This window comes from Carcharhinus amblyrhynchos, chromosome 8 (genome assembly GCF_965287045.1).
Source record: "Carcharhinus amblyrhynchos chromosome 8, sCarAmb.v2.hapA, whole genome shotgun sequence".
Taxonomy (NCBI): domain Eukaryota; kingdom Metazoa; phylum Chordata; class Chondrichthyes; order Carcharhiniformes; family Carcharhinidae; genus Carcharhinus; species Carcharhinus amblyrhynchos.
In genome coordinates this window covers 91852359-91876211 of record NC_137331.1, presented here as the reverse complement: position 1 = coordinate 91876211, position 23853 = coordinate 91852359, and the positions used below count along the sequence as shown (strand labels likewise).

Genomic DNA, 23853 nt, shown 5'->3' with positions numbered 1-23853 from the left:
TGACTGCTCGTCATTGTTCAAACTGAGCTTGATTGAGGGCAAATAGGACTATAAATAATTGAAATCTAACATTGTAAACCAGCAGAATGCTTGTGGATATTGTTGCAGTCCGGTTTTTGCACTATAGAGAGATTTGTTGTAGATCTGGGAGCTGAACCCATCTGTTCAACCTAAGTGTCTGCATTTCCTCATTCACAAAGCTGTCAAGCCATGGATTTAATCATTCCCAGTTAGCACTCTGCCTTTGGTGAGCGTAGCAGCAACTTGAAGAGGAAAAACAAAAATCAGAATTCTTAAGATGCTGGAAGTACTCGGCAGGTCTGTCACCAACACGTGTAGAGAGAAAGGTCTTTGACCTAAAATTTAACCTGACCTTTTTCAAGAGATGTCTTTTCTAGGAGAATTCTGTTTTTGCTCTTTATTTCTCCTTTCAGTTGAATGTTGCATTCTTAAGAACTGTCTCCACCTTTTAAAAAAGAAACCCTTCCTCAAAGTACAACTTTTACTGGTTTAAAGATCCCCAGTTATCTAACAATGAACAGATTGTTATTGACTTTTAGACAAGTAACATGGTTAAAATATTTAATCCCTCCAGTTAATGATTGTAATTTAATGTTTTAAGAACCTTGTCCTTTTTCAAAACGGTCTAAATTCAGACCCTATCTCCAGATGCTGCTTTATTGAAAAGGGACTTTATTTTAAACATCTTTTATTTGGTTCCCATGTAAGGTTGTGTTAGTGGCACCTTTAAAACAGACACTTGCAGTGCTGGCATCTGTCAGGTGAAGCTGGAGCAATTTGGTTCTACTCTTAAGTCCGTTTAGTGTAAACCTTAGTGTTCTATGGGATACAAAAGTGATGAGCTCGCCACAGTTACTATCCTGTTTGGAGAGGAACTTGGATAGAGGGAGGAGGTGGGGATGCAACTGGATTTCTTTAGAGAGTGAATCAAAGCCATTATCTGGCTTCCTTGCAATAAGAACAAGTCCTGTTAGTGAATAAAACAACAGAGGCATCATTTCCCTCAGTCTTTGCAGCTTCTCTGTTTCCGCCTCGGTGTTTAAATCTGTTTTAAAAATACTGTAAATTGTTTTAACTTGTAGATTTCTTCAAACTTAATCTTTGGTGATGAAGTACTGACTATTGTAAAACGAGTAGTGATTTAAAAAAAATACAATTAACTTTGTTTTCTCAGCAATATAATCTTAAAGGTTGTGTCAAATGATGCGCTGCCTTGTTCGGTTAATTGGTTTCAGGCAGGATGGTGGAGTGGGTCAGTGTCAACCCGGGAAGGTTTGTTTTCAGTGGTGTTTGATATAGCAGAAACTGTACATGGAAGTGATGTTCGTGCAGAGTTATGTGAAGTGAAAGGACTAGGAAAGAGAGGCTGTTAAAACATGTTTTGGTCATACACTTCATGTAGCAATGACCCAAACTTCAGTGGATTATAAGACATTTAAGTTAGTCATGCAAGATGGTAGCTACCACAACTGAGTGAGGCTTTTGTGCCTTCTGTATGTTTTTAAATTTGAAAAATGTAAATGTGCAGTCTTGCTCTGACACACATATTTGTGGATGAAAACTGCACAGTGCAATTGTGTTCAATAACTGGCCTCCAAAGAAGAAACTTGGACCGTGAATTGCTGAGATTATCTTCACCAGTGTCTGGTAACAGCGGATGGGAAGGGGGTATAAAGTATCTGTCTAAACAACCCAGAGATTAAATTCTGCAATGTGACGCCAGTGATGTATGCAACATCTTTCCTCTCGGAGGAGTTTCTAAATTGTCCGCTTGGTACGTAGTGAAAGAGAAACCCTGGGGCTGCTGAATGTCTCCCTTGGTTTGTGGTGGGCCAGTGGAAAGGGGAACGATGCTTTTTTTAACCATTGCCTCTGGTAGTCACTGAGTGAGGCTTGGATGCCACCAGAAGCGCAAGGTTCACCTCTCTTATCAATAGCGCAAAATCTGCAGTGAGGGGTGTACGGGTAAGGTTTAGTACCCTAGTTAGAAATGAAATCGAGAGATGATTCTGATAGTAAGTTAAACCCTTCCTAACTTAGTCAATCCAGCTCTCTCTCTGAGACAGACGAAAGCTTAGGAGTGCAAGGTTAACCATGCAAAGGTGCATCTGGGTTTTAGAACAACATGGTTTTACTTTCCAGGTGAAGTTGGTATTTTATTGTCGAATTAATGTTTGTTTTATCGTTTGAGATTTGGTAGACAACATTAACCCTGGCATTGCTGAGAAAGATGCGCAGTATTCAACTCTCGCTGCTTGGTTTATCCTCATCTAAATGTTTTTGTCATGAATTTATTGCCTCTGTACCAGTCTGTTCCGGTACCAACACTGCTTCTCTCCAGCCTTGTATTGCATATGCAATCGTAGCCTGCACTTAACCTTTTAAACACTATTCAGAATTGCTCAAGCGTTTTAATATATAAATATATTTTCTGTTGTTGTTTACACTTACTTCAAAGTAGCTCTAGAAGTGGCTGGTTATAACAATATTGCTTTATTCTCTGCACTAATGTCTAGGTGGTGTGTGTTTGTGAGCGTGTATGTGTTGAGACAGAAAGGGATGTGTGGACAAATTTGGGTTATTTTTTTAAAAGACTAAAGTTTGTGTGTGTGTGTTAGTGTGTTCAGACCTCACACCAGTGGAAAGATAGCAAGCTCTTTTTAACTCGTCCATAGATCAATGACTTCAGCACTATGGTAATGAACAACTTGTACCCAAGTGCAGTTTTATTTTTGTGGATGAAAATGGGGTGTCATATTGAGAGTTGCTTGGGGATGACTGTGATTCCAGTGAATTGCTGTCCAGGAATAGTTGGGATTCCTGACTCTCTCGTGGATACACTTTTCATTGGTATGTTGTCAGTTTTTCCTCTTTCGCCTGTTGCCCCTTCCTCTCTCGAAAGCAGTAACTCGTGCTGGGACTGCATTGTCTGCTGAGTGAAGCTAGTTCTGGTTTACTCATCTGAGTGATGATTCCCAATGAACTGACCCTCAATGCATATATTTCTGGCAGACCCCTTTAAATAGCAGGCGGGAACCCAGTGGGACCATCGGTTAAAATTATGTCCTTTGAGAATATTAAAGCAGCTCTTCAGGATTTGCCCTGTGGACCAGGTTTGGACCCCTTTGTGCTGGTAGTCTATCTCAGTGGACTCCACAGTTGGTGCAGTGTAGTGGATTATGGATTATCTGAATGATTATCATGTCCTCAGCAAATCACAACCTGCAAAGTTACACATGTGGTTGCAAGCTGAGAATGAGATCACTATTGCCGTTGACTCAGTGTTTAGAATAACCTGCTTCCTATTGAGTTTGTATGCCCAATGTCTGGGGAGAATGAATGGCAAAAGTCTGTGTCCTTCAAGAGAGGAAGGGATGGAAATTAATGAGAGATGTTAAAGAAACAGAGAGGTATTAATGTCGTTTATTGGGGTTTTTTGTTGGCTTCTAGAAATGTCTTCATTGTAAATCAGTCTGCTTTGTCCTTTTCTTAAAATCTCCTAATAGGAAAAAAAGGTTAGGACACATGTTCTGTGGGCCCTTCTCTGGTTTCATAACTTGTTAAAAATCCATTGCTACGAGGCATTGCTATCCAGCTTTACATTTATTGGTGGAACTAGGTTTGATTCATTTCAGTACAAAAAAAATTTGCACAGAATTGATTTTGGGAAGAAGGTGGGATTGCTATGGGCCCGAAAATCCCATGACAGATTGTTCAGGTTTACAATTGTGTTTAAAAAAAAATACTATCTTAAAATTTTATGCATCCAACAGCTTGTAAAGAATTGTACAATCCGCTCAGTGCGAGATGTTATGTGCATGTGTACTTGTTACCAGGATCAATTTTAATGTGATGTTCGTGCTGCTGTGATTGTGATTTTTTGTTTTAGTTGCATTGCCTTTGTGTGGTTTAATGTGGATTGGACTGTGTCAGGAGCAAGTGACAGCCCCATAACATCATCTGAATGCCATTTGTGTTTTTAATATCACCAATGCCACTTCCCAGTGTCACCTGGAGCTCGTACAAAGCTATTGTAATGGGATCGTGGGCTGTCGTGCTCATCCGAAGCAGCAGTCGAAACTCCACAATTGGCATCAGTACCTTTTGGCTGGGGGGCTTGGGGGGAGCGGAGCAGGGAAAGTGTAGGGTGGAAATGAGCATGGGTTTCCGTTTCCAGTGGTTATTCAGTAACTGACTCTGGGGTTAATGTATCTAATGGATGTCCAGAGAAAGGAGGAGTAGGCTCTGATGCCTTCTATGGATGAATAGTCCACCTAGACTTGCATGTGATGAATGGCTATGGGCTGGGTGCTCATTGAGGTAGGATTCTTCGGGACATAAAGGGGATGGGAAAACCTGTCAGACGGTTAAATGATGGCCATGAGTGAGGGCCAGTTTGGGGAATGTGTAAATGGTTTGGTGTTTCAGTAATCAGTGGGATCTGATTCCAAAGGTAATGTTTGATTTGACTTGCAAAGCCCTTATCTTGGCACCCATCCCCCACCCCAAAACATTACTCCTGTTTCTTGACCGTTGTGATACCAAACCACACTCTCCAGAATGAATTTATTTGCTTGTGAATTGTTCCTTTAAATGAATTGAAATATTAAATTTTAAAAATCTGCATGTGCTGCCTAGATTTCTAAAAAAAATTTTAAAAATACGATACGGAATTTTAGCTAAGGGGGGGTGGGGAAGCCGTGAAAACGATCGGGCCACTGATAGTTTGCACTCGGACCCAGGTGCCCCTGGGGAGTGTGAAACCTAGCGTGACCTGCGTCAGATTACAGAGCAGGTGTGTGATGTGACAGACTTTGTGATTGATGTTTAATGATGTAGATTCTGTTATATATAAATATTAAAAATACTGCAGTCCATCCCTTAAGAAATGTCTGTGTCCACTGTGAGATTGGATGACTTGTGGCTTTATCTAAGTTACAGAGAAGCAGTGTCTCTGATAGCAGAGAAACTAAATACTTCAAATGCTAGCTGTTCTTTTAAAGTAAGAGTCTCACCATCCAAATGTCTGTTTTTGAACGAAAACCATCTTAGTTCAGAGGGATTTGATTTCCCCCTTGGCAGAAATTGAAATGATTGGTTCTTTCTGATCATTGACTGCGTTCTGTTAATGCTGCATCACAGTGCTTATATTCCCCTGTTCGTGGCTCACCTCTCTCTCATACTTAAGATTAGTGACTCCTTCAAATGCTGGTTCCTGCCACTGACCACCAACAGTAAAACAAAAACAAATTAGCAGAAAGAGACGTGGCAAAAGCACCTTCTAGTCTTTAGTAAGAAAAGATGGGGATGAGAAAAGATCATTGTTGTAGCACAACCATCAGTTCACCAACACCTTCTGCCCTTCCATATCTCGTCTCCCTCCCCTGCACTTTCCATCCTGTTCATCTTCTAACCACCTGCATTTTGGACTATAGCAGTCTGTAGTTGCTTCCAATGATTTTCATTCTTTAAGATATTATTTTTGAAGTCCTTTTTTTCCGCCAGTTTTATGTTTACTTTTGTTTTATTTTAAGTGGGGTAAAGCCTGTGATGGTGAGACTCTAAAGATCTTAAGATTTCAGTTTATTTCACTTGTACCCATTCAAAATTCCTTGCTAGCCATTTTAACCAAACGGTCACTTCCCAAGGGAGAAACTTGATGAAGCTTTAAGCATCCTTCCGCTAAGGTCACAAACATAATTTCGAGGCACAAATTCTTTGCAATAAAGGACTTTTCGTTGCTTCTTCAACTTGAAATGAGAGAAGCGAGACTTTTAAAAACATAACCTGTTACTGAAGACTGAGGAACATGAGTTGACATTTGTGTTTGTGTTTTTTTGAAATCTGGAAATGGATTTTAAAAGCAGTAAATAGCACCAGCAGTGAGTATCTGCGTGAGTTTGTACAGTATTTCTGCTGCTGCTGTTGTCCACACATTTAATGTTCCAGAATTTTCTTCTCGCTTTGCTATTTGGCCGCTGATAAGCATCATTCACGTGGCAGAACTCAATTCCCATTGTTCAGTCCTTATTGTATAAGTAAAGGTTTGAAATAAAGCTTATATGTTGATGTTAGCTGTGTGTCTGTGTATTTTATGTTACATTTTCTGAGGTTCTACCAAAATGTCAGGGTGTGGTGACCCTATTGGGACTGGTTGTTGGAATATACTTTTATGATTGGCTCCTGGGACCAGTCTTTCTAACCAGTGTTCATCGGGCTTATTCACAATTCTGTCTGTGTGGGGAGAGGGGTGAGGAATACAATAACATTTTTTTCCTCAAGTATTGTTGATATTGTCATCCATTCCCTTCATCCTGTTGGTGGCTGTCTCTTCAGCCATCTCTGGAATTCTGTCCCTAACACACTTTTCCTGAAAGCCTTCCTCTTTGACCAAGTCTTTTGTCATCTGTGCTAATAGTTTCTTTTTGGCTTGGTGTGTATCTTTACCTGAATATGTGCCTGTGATGTCCCTTGGGATGTTTTACTGTGTTAATGGTGCTATATACACGCAAATTTTTGTTGTTGATCTTGTTCCTCATTCAGTTCAGTGCTACTCTCTTTGTGAGTTCCTGGTTTTGGTTCTTGGAGGAGAAGCTAAGTTAATGTTTTCTTTGTGGATGAGAGTTCAGTCCAGCTGACCTGATAGCATTCCTGGAGTAGAAAGAGAGCAGTCTAGGTAAAGGGCTGGCTGCAGCTGGATGAGAGGCACTAGGAAGTATACAAACTGAAAATAGAAAGTTTTAAACCTGTTCTATTTGGCTGCTGGAGCTCAGATCTTGTTCTTTGATGGGAGACCAGTGGACACTGGTGTGAATACAAACTGAGCCTGTCAATTTTTCCTCATAAGACAGCCCACCCATTCCTAATATTTAGTAAACCTTCTCTGAACTGCTTCTAATTCATTTACATCCTTAAATGAGGAGACCAATATTGTACAACCTATGGCCCAGAGGCTATATGTAGCCTATCTGGATTCTGGATGCAGCCTGCGAAATATTTGGTTGTCTGTTTCCTGCAGGGTTGCCACATTCCGTTGCTTTCTGCCCATGTAGTTTTTTTTCCTACTGGTATGATTGAAAGGTTACACATATAAAACAAGACCACGTGAAGTGACATGCATGCTGATAGACCATAGCATTGATTGTGACAGATCCTTCTGCATCCAAAGAGTAAGTATTTCTTTTGGTTTTCACCATTTTGAAGTTGATAGTTCTATCAATACATAAATTATAGAAAATGCTTTATCATTTATGAAATGTGTGTATTAAATGTATTTAATCTTATTCATGGAGTCATGGTTAGTGAAAAGCCTGATTTCCACTCACTCACCTCATAGGATCATAGAAACCTTACAGTGCAGAAAGAGGCCATTGAGTCCTGCATTGACCACAATCCTATCCAGGCCCTACCCCCATATCCCTACATATTTACCCACTAATCCACGCATCTCAGGACTCTAAGGGGCAATTTTTTAGCATGCTAATCAACCTAACCTGCACATCTTTGGACTGCGGGAGGAAACTGGAGCACCTGTTGGAAACCCATGCAGACACAAGGAGAATATGCAAACTCCACACAGTCAGTGACCCAAACCAGGCAATCGAACCCAGGTCCCTGGAGCTGTGAAGCAGCAGTGCTAACCACTGTGTCACCATGCCGCCCCTAGGTTGTCCATCATTGCTGTACACAGTACCCCAGATGTGATCTCACCGATGCTCTGTACAACTGAAGCATAACCTCCGTATATTTTTTATTCAATTCCCCTTCCAGTAAGCAATAACTCTATTTGCTTTCCTAATTACTTGCTACACCTGCATACTAGCCTTTTGTGATTCATGCACCAGATCCCTCTGAGTCGCAGAGCTCTGCAATTCCTCACTATTTAGATAATCATAGTTCTGATATGGAGTGTTTTTCTTCCTGCCAAAATGGACAATTTCTCACTGTACCACACTACATCCATCAGATCTTTTCTCACTGACTCAGCTTTTGTCCTGTTCACATTTTACTATACTTCCAATGTTTGTATCATAAGCAAATTTAGCAACTAAACGTTTTGTCCCTTCATACAAGCCATGTATGTAAATTGAGGCCCCAGCACTGCTCCCTTGGTGCAACACTCGTTACATCCCACCAACCAGAGAATGACTACCCATTTATGGCTAACCTCTATTCTCTGTTAGCTAGCCAATTTTCTACCCACGCCAACATGTTAGCCCCTACAGCATGAGCTTTATTTTCCACAATAGCCCTTGATGTGGCATCTTATCAAACACCTTCTAAAATATAATTGCAGTACATCTACCGGTTCCACTTTATCCACAGCATGTGACTGCTTCAAATAATTCAAATAAATTAGTTAAACATAATTTCTCTTTCACAAAACCATGTTGATTCTGATTGCTTTGAATTTTTCTAACTGCCCTCCTTAACATCTTAAATAATAACTTCCAACATTTTTCGTGTGACAGATATTAAGCTAACTGACCTATAATTTCCTGCTTCCTGTCTCCTTTTTGAATAATGGAGTTATGTTTGCTATTTTCCAATCTAATACCTTTAAAACCAATGCATAAACTATTTCACTAGCCATTTCTTTTAAAACCCAAGGATGAAATCCGTCACGACCTAGGAATTTGTCAGCCCCCTCGCTCCAAAGGTTTACTAAGTTTTTATTAATTTACAGAATGTTGATACCAGCTGGTTAGGCCAGCATTTTTATTGTCCATTCCTAATTGCCCTTGAGATGGTGGTGAGCTGCTTTGAACCATTACAGTTCCTATGGGATAAGTATACCCATAGTGCTGTTAAGAAGGGAGTTCCAGAATTTTGACACAGTGACAATGGGTGATTGTAATTTTCCTGAGTTCCTTCCTCCCACCCTTCTAATAACTGACGTGCAGCTATTTCTGGAATGTTATTTGTATCCTGTATAGTGAAGGTTGATGCAAAATAATTGTTCAGTTTATCTATCATCTCTATTTTCCACTATTTCCTCAGATACACTTTCTGTAGGACCAATGCTCATTTTGTTAACCCTTTTATTCAAGTATCTACAGAAATTCTTACTCTCCATCTCTAAGCTACCTTTCTCTTGTACTGTGATTTCTCTTTGTTAATCTTTTTAGTTGTATACTCTAGCCAATCTTCTGACGTACCACCAGTCCTCCCTTGAATTTTTCTTTACCGTGGAATGTATTTTTCCCATCTATTCTGAAACATTTTAAATATCTGCTACTGCATCTCTATTGACCCATCCTATAGCCTCATTTGTAAGTTCTCTTTACTTATTAGCCCTACTTTCATTCCCTCATAATTGCCCTTATTTAAGTTTAAAATACTAATCTTGGACCCACTCTTCTCTTCCCCAAACTGAATGTAAAATTCAATCATGATTACTGCTACCAAGGCTACCTAGGAGTGAATTAATCAATTATTCTTATCTAGTTGTACAATACTAAGTCTAGTCTGCTCTCTAGCTTCAGAACATGCTGTTCTAAAAAACTATCCTGAAAATATTCTAATCTGCCTTAGCCCATCTAATTTTTTCAGTCTGTATGTAGATAAAAATCTCCCATGATCATCAGCATATCTTTGTAAAAAGTTCCCATTATCGTTTCCTTTATACTTTGTCCTATCATGTAGTTGCAATTAGTTGGCCTCTACACCACTTCACAAGTAACTTCTTGCCTTTAACATTTCCCACCCCACACTTCTTCCACATTCAGGTTTCCCGAACTTCGACCATCTCTCAATGTGCGAACATTACCATTAATTAACAAAGTCACCTTTCCGATCCTTCTTGAAACTCATATACCCCTTAATATTCAGGTCTCAATCTGTGTCCTCTTGCAGATATGTATCTGTAATGACTATCAAATTATACATGTCTCTATGTGCTATCAATTCATCTGTTTTGTTTTGAATGCTATGTGCATTAAGTTACAGCCTTTGGTTTTGTCCTTTTTATTATTTTTGTAACCTCTAGCCTTGATTGCTGCTTCACTCTTAGATTTGCACATTCTGGGCCCAATTTTACCAACACATTGCACCCATTTTTGGGCGCAAAAACTTGGTAAAGTCAGGCATGAGGTGAGTAGCGCAATCCGTGCCCACTTCCGTGCTGGTTCTCCCTTTACCAAGGCCCAAAAATGGCTGCAATCAGGACCGCACCTGAAACGGGCACAATGGCAATTTAAATGCACTTGCATGCGTTTAAATTGATGTAACAGGCTGCATACCCAACTTTACCGGCACTTCCCCCTTTACCACTGCATTCACCCAATCCAGAATTGACGCAAAACGTAGATGTTCCACATAAATATGATTTGGACGCTCCAGTTAGTAAGGACATAAGTGCCTGGTGTCCGACAGCTCTCTGCTTGAGATCGGGTGGGGGGAGTGAAAGTGAGTCTGGTGGGAGGGCAGGGGGCCGCAATTGGAGGTGGGGAGAATAAGGTGGTCAGTAATGTTGTGGGTGTGGGGCAATGTCTGTCGGGGCCAGGGGAGGCAACGTTTTCTCTGCGCATGTGCAGTCAGAGGTGCCAATCTTAGCCCCACCCACAAGCTTGTGCAGCACAATTTGGACTTGCTGGTATTTTTGCAGGCAGTGTGTGTACGGGGGTACCTCAGAACAGGTCTAAAAGTCAGACCTGAAACACCCCCAGTTTCAAGTCTACCCAGCACTGCCCTATTTTACCATTTTGATTCTATCTCTTCCCCTGTCTTTTTTTTTACCATAAAGTCATAGAGGTTTACAGCATGGCAACAGGCGCAACTTGTCCATGCTGCCCTTTTTTTAAAAAACTCCTAAGCCAATCCCAATTGCCCACATTTGGCCCATATCCCTCTATACCCATCGTACCAATGTAACTATCTATCTATCTAAATGCTTTTTAAAAGACAATTGTACCTGTCTCTACTACTACCTCTGGCAGCTTGTTCCAGACACTCACCACTCTGTGTGGAAAAATTACCCCTCTGGATACTTTTGTATTTCTCCCCTCTCACCTTAAACCTGTGCCCTCTAGTTTTAGACTCCCCTACCTTTGGGGAAAAAAAAATTGATTATCTAGCTGATCTGTGCTCCTCATTATAAGATCATTCCTCAGCCTCCTACACTCCAGAGAAAAAAAACTTTCCAAATTAGATACCTTGCCCCCACTAATTGGTTTCAAACCCCATCTACTTGTGTAGTTTATGCAGCTTGCCAGAATGCACCATTCAGGTGAAGACCATCCAATGGTACAGATTCCCCCCCTTTCCCAATACTGGCACCAATGCCCCTTGAACTGGAATCCATTTCTCCCATCCCTCCCACAGCGAGGTAAAGGTTAAATTGTTGGGCAGAAACTTGGCAGATGCAAAATGTGAAATTGTGCATAGGAAGAATAAAGAAGCTGAATGTCATTTGAATTGAGAAATACTACAGCAAGCTGCAGCACAGGGGTCTTTCTGCATAAATCAAAAATACTAGCATGCAAGTGCAGCAGGTAATAAAGAAGGCAAGTGAAATGTCCATCTTTATCTCAAAGGGAATGGAGTATAAAAGTAGGGAAGTCTTGCTAAACCATACAAGGCACTAATTGGACCACATCTGGAGTATGTGAGCAGGTTTGCTCCCCTTATCTAAGGAAATGTACACTGGCATTGGAGGCAATCCAGAGAAAGTTTATTAGGTTGATCCCAGACTGGAGGAATTTGAGGTTGAGTACGTTGGCATTGTACTCATTGGAGTTTAAAGTAGATGCTGAGATTGATTATATAGAGCTGCATCATCTCCCTCTCCCTCTGCATCGTCTCCCTCTGCATCGTCTCCCTCTGTGAAGAACCAGTTTCTCAAGTTACTCCAAGTAACCAATATGTCTCTTAACTCAGCCACCATTCCAGTAAATTTTCCCTGTACCCTCACTAAGGCCTTGAGATCATTCTTAAAATTTGTGCCCAATATTAGACCCAGTACTCCAGCCAGGGACTGAACACTTTTATGAGTTGAGTTTCCTTTATGCTATTTGTCTCTGTCATTTATAAAGTCAAGCATCTTCTATGCATTTTAACAGCCTTCTTGATTCATCCTACCATCTTAATGTCCCCATCTTTGTTCCTGAAACCCCTTTTAAAATTGTTTCCTTTCTCTCCTTGTTCTTCTGATCAAAATATCTTGCTTTGGACTTCACTGAGTTAAATTTCATGTATCTGCCCATTTTGTTAGTCTCATTCTGAGGCCTGTTACTATCCTCCTCATTGTAACTTTTCTGACTTTCATATCATCTGCAAACTTTGAAAATGATGCCCATATATCCAGGAATGTGATGAACATACTCCACTTACCTGGATGAGTGCAGTTCCACCAACTCTCAAGAAGTCTGACACCATCCATGAGCTGTCCACTTGATTGCTATCTCTTTCACAAACATTTTCTCCCTCCACTACTCATGAACAGTGCCAGCTGTGTACCATCTACACAATGCACTGCAAGAACTCACCAAGATTCTGTAGACAGCACTTTCCAAGCTCATGATCATTACCATCCAGAAAGAAAAGAGCAGCAGGTACCTGGGAACACCACCAGCTGGAGGTTCCCCTCCAAGTTGCTCACCATCCTGACTTGGAAATATATTACTGTTCCTTCATTGTCACTGGGTCAAAATCCTGGCATTCCCTCCCTAAAACATCAGGGAACTGCAGTGATTGAAGTCAGCTCACTGCCCCACCTCAGGGCAAGACAATAAATGCTGGCCTGTAACACCCACAAATAAAAAGCTGCTCTTTAAAACCTACCTCTTTCACCAAGCTTTCAAATACCTAATTGCCTGGGTAAGATGCTCTGTCGGTGCAGATGTGATGTTGACGGGCTGAATCCCTCATCTGTATTTTGGCACATTTAAAGATTTTAAAGAGCAGCTTTTTATTTGTGGGTGTTACAGGCCAGCATTTATTGTCTTGCCCTGAGGTGGGGCAGTGAGCTGACTTCGTCAATCACTGCAGTTCCCTGATATTTTAAGAGTTGGTGAACAGTGTTTTGGAAGGAAGATATAGAAATGCAAGGCCAGTTAGGCCTGCTTTCAAGCTGGACTATTCCAAAGCTAACATGTAGGTAGATAGTGAGCTTGTATGATTACTGCACATCTTTTGTAAAGCGATGACATGTGAAATAATTCTGCAATTAGGATTATGGTTCATAGAAACCTTTTGGCCCTTGTCTGTGCCGAACCATTTTTTGCCTAGTCCCACTGACCATATCCCTCCACACCCTTCTCATCCATGTACCTGTCCAAGTTTTTCTTAAATGTTAAAAGTGAGCCCACATTTACCACTTTATCCAGCAGCTCATTCCACATTCACACCACTCTGCGTAAAGAAGACACCCCCCCCCCCCCCCCCCCCCCAATATTCCCTTTAAACTTTTCTCCTTTCACCCTTAACCCATGCCCTCTGGTTTTTTTTTTCTCCCCTAGCCTCAGTGGAAAAAGGCTGTGTGCGTTCCCTATCTATACCCATCAAAACCTTATACACCTCTATCAAATCTCCCCTCATTCTTCTACCCTCCAGGGAATAAAGTCCTAACCTATTCAATCTCTCTCTCTGTAACTCAGCTTCTCAAGTCCCGGCAACATCCTTGTGAACCTTCTCTGCACTCGTTCAACCTTATTTACATCCTTCCTGTAACTAGGTGACCAAAACTGTACACAATACTCTAAATTTGGCCTCACCAATGCCTTATATAACCTTACCATAACTTGGTACTCCAATTTATAAAGGCCAATGTACCAAAAGCACTCTTTATGACCCTATCCACCTGTGATGTCACTTTTAGGGAATTCTGTACCTGTATTCCCAGATCCCTCAGTTCAACTGCATTCTTCAGAGTCCTACCATTTACCCTGTACATTCTGCTTTGGTTTGTCCTTCCAAAGTGCAATACCTCACTTGTCTGTGTTAAATTCCATTTGCCATTTTTCTAGTTGGTCCAAATCCCTCTGCAAGCTTTGAAAACCTTCCTCACTGTCCACTACACCTCCAAGCTTTGTATCATCAGCAAATTTACTGATCCAGTTTACCACGTTATCATCAAGATCATTGATATAGATAACAAACAACAATGGACCCAACACCAATCCCTGCGGCACACCACTAGTCACAGGCCGCCACTCAGAGAAGCAATCCTCCACAAACACTCTCTGGCTTCTTCCATTGAGCCAGTGTGTAATCCAATTTACTACTGCCCCATGTATACCTAGCAACTGAACTTTCGTAACTAACCTCCCATAAGGGACCTTATCAAAGGCCTTGCTAAACTCCAGGTAGACAACATCCACCGCCTTCCCTTCATCCACTTTCCTGGTAACCGCCTCAAAAAACTCTAATAGCCATGTTGACTCTCCTTAATAAGTCCCTGACTATCCAAATATTTGTACATCCTATCCCACCTTCCAATAACTTGCCCACCACCGATGTCAAACTTGCCTATAATTTCCTGGATTTCTTTTGGAACTTTTTTTAAACAACGGAACAATGTGAGCCATGCTCCAATCAGCCGGCACCTCCCCCGTCCACTCTGATTTGCCTCAAGACAGCTAGCACCTCCTCATCTTTAATCTGTGAAGGTTCCATGACCTCCCTACCTGTTTGCCCTATTTCTGTAGACTCCATGCCCGTTGCCTCAGTAAACACGGATGCAAAAAAACCATTTAGTATCTTCCCCATCTCTTTTGGTTCCATACACAGTCTATCGCTCTGGAGTTCAAGGACCAATTTTATCCCTCACTATCCTTTTGCTCCTAACATACTTATAGAAGCTCTTTGGATTTTCCTTCATGCTGTCTGCCAAAGCAACCTCATGTCTTCTTTTAGCCCTCCTGATTTCCCTCTTAAGTAGCTTCTGAGATTACTACCCTTGGGGTCCTGCTTTTTGACATCCTTCATGATCTCTGTCAATCCCTGATCCTTGATGTGACTGTGACAGTAAATGGATACACTCCAGCTCATAAGGGACTTTGATCCATTTTGAGTTACCAGAGGCAAGAACTGAAAAAACCTTGTATAAAGCCAAAAATTAGATCACCGGCAGCATAAAAATGCCATTTGCTACAGTTCTAGGGCACTTTCCTTCAGCCCAAGACTAATGGCTGGTTTAATTTTTGCTGTGCACTATTTTTAGTGGTATAGACATTGACCTAAAATTTCTGCGGCAGTAGAATAGTGCATGCTGAATATTATGCAAATACATTAGCTAGTGTATTAAAATAACTGGAAATAAAACCAAGAAATTCTGCAACCTGTCAGTGTTCAATTCAGTGATGTTTACAGTAAATAGTGGGAAAACTTCCAGATGCAAAGATTTTTAACGTTTTCAAAAAATAAACGCAGCCTCAAGTCATCTACACTTTGTTGTACAAACCTCATGAACTGAAGGTGTTGCTGCTAATGGAGGAGTGAAAAGAGGATGGTAGGGTTCAGTGGAGGGGAATGTGATGCAAAGCTGGGGTGAGGTTATAGAAAGATCTGAAGACAAGGACTGCAAATCTAATGAAACTGAGAGATGGAAAGTCAGTGCGTCATGTCCCACTAAAGTATCTAAATATATCTCCACTGGTGGCTGTTTAAGAATCCTTAGTAACGTTGGATATATATACACACACACAAAGTAATGGGAACACTGGTTACATGCAGCATACCAGGCCCCACCTTGTACAAACAACTTCCATTTATAAAGCAGTTGATGACCCCTGGATGTTACCACCAATTATTATGTTCAAAAATGCTGCCACTTGTTTTTGTAAGCAAACCTTGCAGCCAAACTGAGCCCAAAAAACAACGGAATGAATGATTTTATTGCAGGTGGTGTTAATTGAGAGAGAATGGTGGTCAGGCTGTCATTTATAGCATTGAAAAGCTGCAGTGTAGCATCAACCCTGACTCAATTCTGACTTGAAGGCCAAAGTGCCACCAAAGACTCAAAAGTACAGAGAGAAGTATCTTTTAAAAAAAGACAAAAACATGTTGCCAAAAGTATATTTTTAAAATAAATGTTTAAATCATGTGGATCAGGCAATAGTAGCCCTACAGAAAGATATCTTCAGCCATCACTCAATAAGATTACTCCAATTACAGTTTTACACACAATCTGTTATAAACATCAGTTATAAATTATCTGAGATGACAGACTAGTCAGCCCATCAGTTTCAAGTAATTTTGCAGAGGTGAGAGCAGCTTTAATCTCTCAAAGCATTAAATACAGCAGATATATATTTCATCTTTTGTACATTGTGTCAGCCAATTCTGATACAGAATACAATACAAACTTGCCAACCTACCATCCTAGTGAACCTGTCACTCTGACCAGCAGTTCAAGAGCTCCACGAGCACTGATAGCAATTCCCCATGCTCCTTACGCATACTGGAGGAAATTTCTGGGAGCTCATGACGCAGACAGTTTTCTACCATCTTGTGCACTGCTGTGCGGAAGTTGCATAGCAAGCGGGCAGTCTTTGAGTCCAGCTCGAGTTGCAAGAGATTAGAATCGGCCAGAGTGAGCTGCACAGTGTCACCATCCTCTGATAAAGAATTGAAAATAAATTCAAATATAACGAATGCAGAGCCTCGCACCTTTTTATTAAGAAGTAAATTTGTTAAGTGATTCATCCTTAAAAATACAGTGGGCTGTTGGTGTTACCAATCATCTGACAGTAGTTAAACCTCAAGACACTTGCACCTTGGGAGCCCGTTCAATCAATCTTAGTTCCTCTATCCAGAATCAGCCTAACGTCCTCCCAAGGCAGCTTTTAAATAGTTCTTGAAAATCCTGAAACGTTTTACCACCACTGATCTATCCTGGAGTCTATTCCATTTGTAGTTGAGCTCGTTGGGGACATGATGCCCATTATTAACCATACTGCATGCAGCTGATTATTACTGTGTCCATGCTACCACCACAGTTTGGCCTCTTATAAACAACTCGCACTAATGCTTGCTTGCCTTGCTGTTTCTTAGCTCCACCTAAATCAGTCCTACAATCTTGATCCTTCAATCTAAGATACTCTCACTAATGTACTAATCCCATCCCATCCCATACTAACAGCCCACATTCACTTACCTATATTCACCCTTTAAAACCACCTACCTTCTTATGAATGCTGTATGCATTCAGATAGTGACCTTAACTTTGACTTTTTAAAATTATTCCACATGCTATTTGAAGCTTGCCTTTGCTTCACCTGAGATTTCTAAATCCCAATTGGAAGTTGTCCTGTGGCTCCTCGGAGCAATCCCTATGCCACTTTCTAAAGGCTGGTGTGTTGTAGGCTAGTTTCCATTCCTTTTGCAGTAAACTGAACAGGTCACTGAGTGACTAACAGGCTCTGGTTGCGATTTTTCACCAACTGTAAAGGAAACAAAATGAATGGCCGCCACATCTCTGTTGTTGCCCAATAAGCAGGACCTAGTATCAGGCTTCAAGTCAATGAACTTCAGGTAACTAATTGAAAATGTATAAACCAATTGTGGCTGAAACCCTGACTTGTTCACTTATTTTCTCATGGCAGAGACTCAAGTATATTTTCCTCTTCCCCACCTTCTCCTGAAGGCTACCACTTGTACATCGATACATTTGCATAAGAGGCCTTGACCTTAGACAATGAACGTTGGCAGCTCCTAATATCAGCTTTGGCTCAGTATCTATTCTTGTCTGATTACGCTCATGAATCATAGTTAAACAGCAATGGTTGTCAAAACTCGACTTTGGGGGACTCTGAATCAAGTGTGTATCCATTGTCATTGGATTGTGATTAAGACCAGGAACCATGCTTGGTTTATCCTCTCCCTAGCTCAGGGACTCCAAGGCCAATTCTAGCCCCTTTCTAGCCGAAGGGGCAGGAAACATTGTGGAGATGCAGGTATTAGACTGGGGCAAGCACAGTAAGAAGTCTCATAACACCAGGTTAAAGTCCAGCAGGTTTATTTGGCAGCGCTAGCTTTTGGAGTCTCAAGCTCCTTCCTCAGCTGAGGAAGGAGCTTGACACACTGAAAGTTCGTGCTGCCAAATAAACCTGTTGGACTTTAACCTGATGTTGTGAGACTTCTTACTCAGGCAAGGTGCCAGAGACCAGGAACTGCAGCAGAGATGAGTTGGCCTGTATATCTCCTTCTGTTCTCGTCATGGAGTTGGACAGTAGGTTACAGAAATTGCTTATAATTATAGAAGTTTCCAGCAAGTGTGGAGGTTGTGCCAGTTAAACCAGGCTTTGACTAATAGAAGCATCCACCAGTATATAACTTGAGTCCCTCTATAGCCTTAAGCTGAATCATGTGCTACTTTATCAAGAATATAAAGCAGATCTCCCTCTGTACTTACCCTTGATATCGACGTCACAATCTGTAAGCATCAGCAGAGCCAGTGGATGGACCATGGAGGAGTCACGGACAAAGACATTCCCATTGGATTTCACTGCTGTGAAATAGGTCAGCCAACGGCTTTTAAAATATTCCTCGTTTCTGAGAGAGGATTACAAATTGTGTTAGCGTAGATCAAAAGCACAGTTCCAAACTCAAGTTCCTGTCACTGAGACAGGTCTCTGGAAAAGGGGCAAAGGAGAACTCCCTTAAAGCACCATATTCCATCTTCGACGTTACTAAGCAAATGGATGGAGCTTTAGTGACTCACCTGAAGGATAGCATTTCTCAGGATGTGGGTCTGGCATTTATTTATCATTCATAGTTGCTCTTTAGAAGGTGGGGGTGCTTTTCGAGCAGTTTGTTTGAGTGATATGCTAGGCCAGTTCAGAGGTCAGTTAAGATTACCCACTTTTGATTAGGGACTGGAACAATGATAGGCCAGAGCATATAGGGAGAGATTTTCATCCTAGGGGGGGATATAATTTGACAGCTTCATCATCACTTTTCCAATTCCAGTTTTATATTGCTAGATTTTAAAATCTGAATTCAAATTCTCAATAGTGGAATCTGATCTCCTGTTTTCTGGAACACTTATTCAGTAACATGACCATTACCTTACTCATTTCTTCCCATTTCTGATTTAAGGCCATTGCCAAAGCAACTGAACAAACAGGGAGTTATTTGTTTTTATGTAATTGCATTCACCAACTCCCATTAACACAACTATCCAAGGAGTGATGGAGACTAATCTAGTCCCCTGTACAAGTCCCACTGCTCAGCACAGTTGAGATTGAGCACTTTGTTGAATGGGGTAAAATGTAATTACCTTTTTGATAACTTTGTTTTGTTGTTCTTTCATGGAATGTAGGCATTGTTGACAAGGCCAGCATTTATTGCCCACCCCCTACTGCCCTTATCATTGAATGCCTACAGTACAGAAGGAGGCTATTCATTCCATCTAATCTGCACCAACCACAATCCCACCCAGGCCCTATTCTTCTAACCCCACATATTTACCCTGCTAATCCCCCAACATTAGGATCAATTTAGCATGGTCAATCAACCCAACCCGCACATCTTTGGACTGTGGGAGGAAACTGGAGCACCTGGAGGAAACCCAAGCAGACACAGGGAGAACGTGCAAACTCCACACAGACAGTGACTGAGGCCACAGTTGCACCTGGGTCCTTGGTGCTGTGAGGCAGCAGTGCTAACCACTGTGCCACCATGGGGGCAGTTAAGAGTCAACCACATTGGTATGGATCTGGAGTCACACGTAGGCCAGACCAGGTAAGGATGGCAGGTTTCCTTCCCTCAAGGACATTAATAAGCCAGATAGGCTTTTGCAACAATCAAATATGGAAATGTAATTCCATATTTTTATTTAATTCAAATTTCACCATCTGCCATGGTGGGATTAAAATCCGGGTCATTACCCTGGATCTCTGGATTACTAGTCCAGTGACAATACTACTACGCAATCGCTATCTGACTAAGCAAGCAGTGACACAAGAGATCCTCTAATATGCAATAAGCAAGCTTCGTCACTCCTCTTTTTCCCCACTCCACACGTCATAACTTGCCTGTTGACTGTAGATCTGTGCAGCAATACTTGGCCACTTTTAGTACGGTAGACCAAGCTGTTAGGTTTAAACTTTCCCTCTTTGGTGACTTTTCCATGTCTCAGCTGCAAAGCAAACAGGAGAAAAAGAAACAGGCGTTTTAAAAAGGGTAGCCAGTCTAAGGCCCAAAACATAGGAACAGGAGCTGGCCATTCAACCTTTAAACCTGTTACACCACTCTAGTAATTCATAAGAACATAAGAACATAAGAAATAGGAGCAGGAGTAGGCCATCTAGCCCTTCGAGCCTGCCCCGCCATTCAATAAGATCATGGCTGATCTGTCGTGGCTCAGTTCCACTTTCCCGCCCTCTCCCCATAACCCTTAATCCCCTCTCTTATCAAGAACCCATCAACCCGCTTCTTAAAAATATTTAGCGAGGCAGCCTCCACCACTTCAACGGGCAGAGAATTCCAGAGATTCACCACCCTTTGAGTGAAGAAGTTCCTCCTCAACTCCGTTCTAAACCGCCTCCCCTTTATCTTGAGGCTGTGCCCCCTAGTCCTACTGTCTTTTTTGAGCGGGAAGAGTCTCTCCACCTCTATCCTATCCATCCCATTCATCATCTTATACGTCTCAATGAGATCTCCCCTCATTCTTCTAAACTCTAACGAGTACAAGCCTAGTTTATTCAGCCTCTCCTCATAGTTCAATCCCCTCAACTCCGGTATCAGCCTAGTAAACCTCCTCTGCACTCCCTCCAGGGCCAAAATATCCTTGCGCAGGTGCGGCGCCCAAAACTGCACACAGTACTCCAGCTGCGGCCTCACCAATGCCCTATACAGCTGCAGCAAGACCTCCCTACTTTTATATTCAATCCCCTTCGCTATGAAGGCCAGCATCCCATTCGCCTTCCTGACCACCTGCTGCACCTGCAAGCTGGGTTTTTGCGACTCATGCACAAGGACCCCGAGGTCCCTCTGCACCGTCGCCTGCTGCAGTTTTTCGCCACGTAAGTAATAGCTGATTAATTCCTGATTGAATAGCTTAATTCCTGATTGAATAGTCCCTCAATTTAACAGTCTTGGTTAATGTCCGTTCGTGAACAAAAATTTGAGTCTTGAAATTTTCAATTGACCTGGCATTTGCAGCCTTTTGGGGAGAGTCTCACATTTCCTGTGTGTGTGGAAAAAAATACTTTCTTATTTCACTTGCAAACGATGTAGTTTAATTTTAAAATTATATTCATTCATTCTTTACTCTTTCACAAGAGGAAATTGCCTCTCTCCATCTACCCTTTATCATTTTAAACATCTCAGTTCAATCTCCTAAACTCGAGAACAAATTTATGCAATCTATCCTCATAATTTAACCTTTTAAGCACTGGTATCCTCCTGGTGATCTGCACTGTTTTTTTTGGCGTAACTTATACCGATATCAGTTTACACCCCCTCACCCAAAGCAGTTATCATACACAAGACTATACCTATCCTCAAATTCATTACATCTAAATGGACCAATAAAATCAGTGATCCTAGTATTGACCACTGAAGAACCCCACTGTATGCCTTCTTCTAGTCCGAAAACAACCATTCACCGCTACTCTTGTTTTCTGTCACTAAACCAACTTCAGTATCCATGCTGCCAATGTCCCTTTTATTCCTTAGGCTTTTGCTGACACATGTGTTACATGCTACATTATTATATATGCTTTTGAAAGTCCATGTATTACACATCAACAGCATTATTCTCATCAACTTTTTCTTCTACATCATCAAAAAACTCAATCAAGTTAAACACAATTTGCCTTGAACAAATCCATGCAGCTTTTCTCAGTTAGTCCACATTTGTTCAAAAGATTATTAATTTTGTCCCAAATTAAGGTTTCAGAAAGCTTTCCTAACATTGAGATTAAACTGATTGGTCTGAAGTTGCAGGGCTTTTCCTTACACCCTTTATTGAAAAAAACATTTGCAATCCTCTGGTACCAACACCAACCTAACCCGCTGAGAAGAACTGGGAGATTAAGGCTACTGTTTTGCAATTTTCACCCTTACCTTCAGTTTCCTTGAATGCATCTGATTTTGACCTGGTGACTTAGCAATTTTAAGTGCAGCAGCTGTTCTAATGCCTTCTCTTCAACAATTTTTAGTCCATCCAGTGTCTCAATTACTTATTCTTTCACCATGACTTTAACAGCATCCTCTTTCTTGATAAAGACAGAGATAAAGCCAGGCCTTTGCCTTCTAGCTTCTATCTCCATTCACAAATTCCCTTCCTGAGCACTAGTCGGCCCTAACCTTCCTTTCACTATTTATATGCATATGGAACACTCTGGTATTTTGCTTTATGTTAGCTGCCAATCTTTTCTCATACTCTCTCTTTGCATCTCCTTACTTTTTCATTCCCACTCTGAAAGTTCTATATTTAGCCAAATTATCAACTCATTCCCCAAAACCAGCCCTAGCATTGCCCCCTTCCTTGTTGGTCCAACAACATACTGACCTAGAAAATGCTCCTGAACAAACTTCAGAAATGCTTAGCTTCCTTCTCTGCCTTTTACACAGTTACTATCTCTCTTCTTTCCTGACTTTAGCATCCATCCCTTTATACAAATTTGAGACTTTTCTTTATATTAAAACGTGTTATACAAATATAAGTACATATTATAGCCACACGGAGCCTGATATTTGGCATTTCTCTTTCTCACCTGGATAAGGTTGGGATACAGGCCAGCAAGTAGCACACCTTTAATCAATTCTTCCTCCCCACTATACTGGTTACACAAGGAGTAGGAACGTGTGCTGTCTGAAGGATTTGACACCAAGAAGGCGTTGTAAACATTTTCTGAGAATTGAAGAATCAATCCTGGAATACAAACAGTTTCATGTTAGTTAAGAAAAAAAACTAAATTAAGAAAAAAAATTAAAAATTAAGAGTGAGCCTGCTCTGTCATTCATCCTGATCATGGTTGATGATTGAATTCAAAATCCTGATCCTCCCCCCTGCTCCCTTTCCCTCATATCCCTTTAGCCCCAAGAGGTATATTTATTTTCTTTTTGAAATCGGACAAAGTTTTGACACCCAACTACATTCTGTGGTAGTGAATTCCACATATTCTCCATCCTCTTGATGAAGAAATTTCTTCTCACCTCAGTTCTAAAAGATCTACCCCTTATCCTCAAACTATGACCCCGAGTTCTGGACTCCCCCACCATTGGGATCATTCTTTTTGAATCGCACACGTCTAACTTTGTTAGAAGTTTCAATGAGATCTCCCCCTCTCTCTTCTAAACTCCAGTGAATATAATCCTAACTGATTTAGTCTCTCCTCATATGACAGACCTGCCATCCCAGGAATCAGCCTGGTAAACCTTCACTGTACTTCTTCTATAGCAAGGACATCCTTCCTCAGACTTGACTAAGATTGAGATAAATAGATATAATGAAATGAAAGCTAATTTATTACTGATATTCCAAACTTCGCAAGGGGTTCCAGCCATTGGGTTAATGCACGCTACTGTGGTAATCTATCTTTTTAACCCCATGCTTCCATCTGTTTGCTACACCCTTTAACATTTAGTTCCCAAGTTCATTTCCCTCTTATCCCACATTCATACAACTCTCGTTTTAGCTGCTTCAGCTCAGACTATGTCATTGTGCCTTCATCATTTGGACTCCTCACCTTCCCTGTTCAAGTGCTTTCATTAGTTTAAAGACTTCTTTTGCCAATTTTACCATGAAGTCATCAGAACTCAACCCCCTGCTAAAATATCATTCAACTTTCTCCAAAGTAATTATCACCACATGGAATGCACATCGCCAAACGAAGTGCTCCCAAGAAGCTTTAACCAGCCCTCTGGAATTTTTGGAAGACT

General features: G+C 41.2%; 1 protein-coding gene across 2 annotated transcripts in view; it reads right to left on the bottom strand.

The window, feature by feature from the left end:
• Positions 1–16032: 16032 nt before the first annotated feature.
• Positions 16033–23853, bottom strand: part of dhx30 (DEAH (Asp-Glu-Ala-His) box helicase 30) — a 79356-nt gene continuing 71535 nt past the window's right edge. The window contains exons 16-19 of one of the 2 annotated variants that reach the window (XM_080194465.1): positions 22686–22843; positions 19998–20101; positions 18374–18513; positions 16033–16577 (exon numbers count right to left, since the gene is read on the bottom strand). In XM_080194465.1, coding sequence (XP_080050591.1) covers positions 16354–16577; positions 18374–18513; positions 19998–20101; positions 22686–22843 — 626 coding nt within the window. In that variant the 3' untranslated portion in view covers positions 16033–16353. Of the gene's footprint in view, positions 16578–18373; positions 18514–19997; positions 20102–22685; positions 22844–23853 lie in introns of those variants that run through there. The other variant, XR_013887732.1, reaches the window with a different exon arrangement.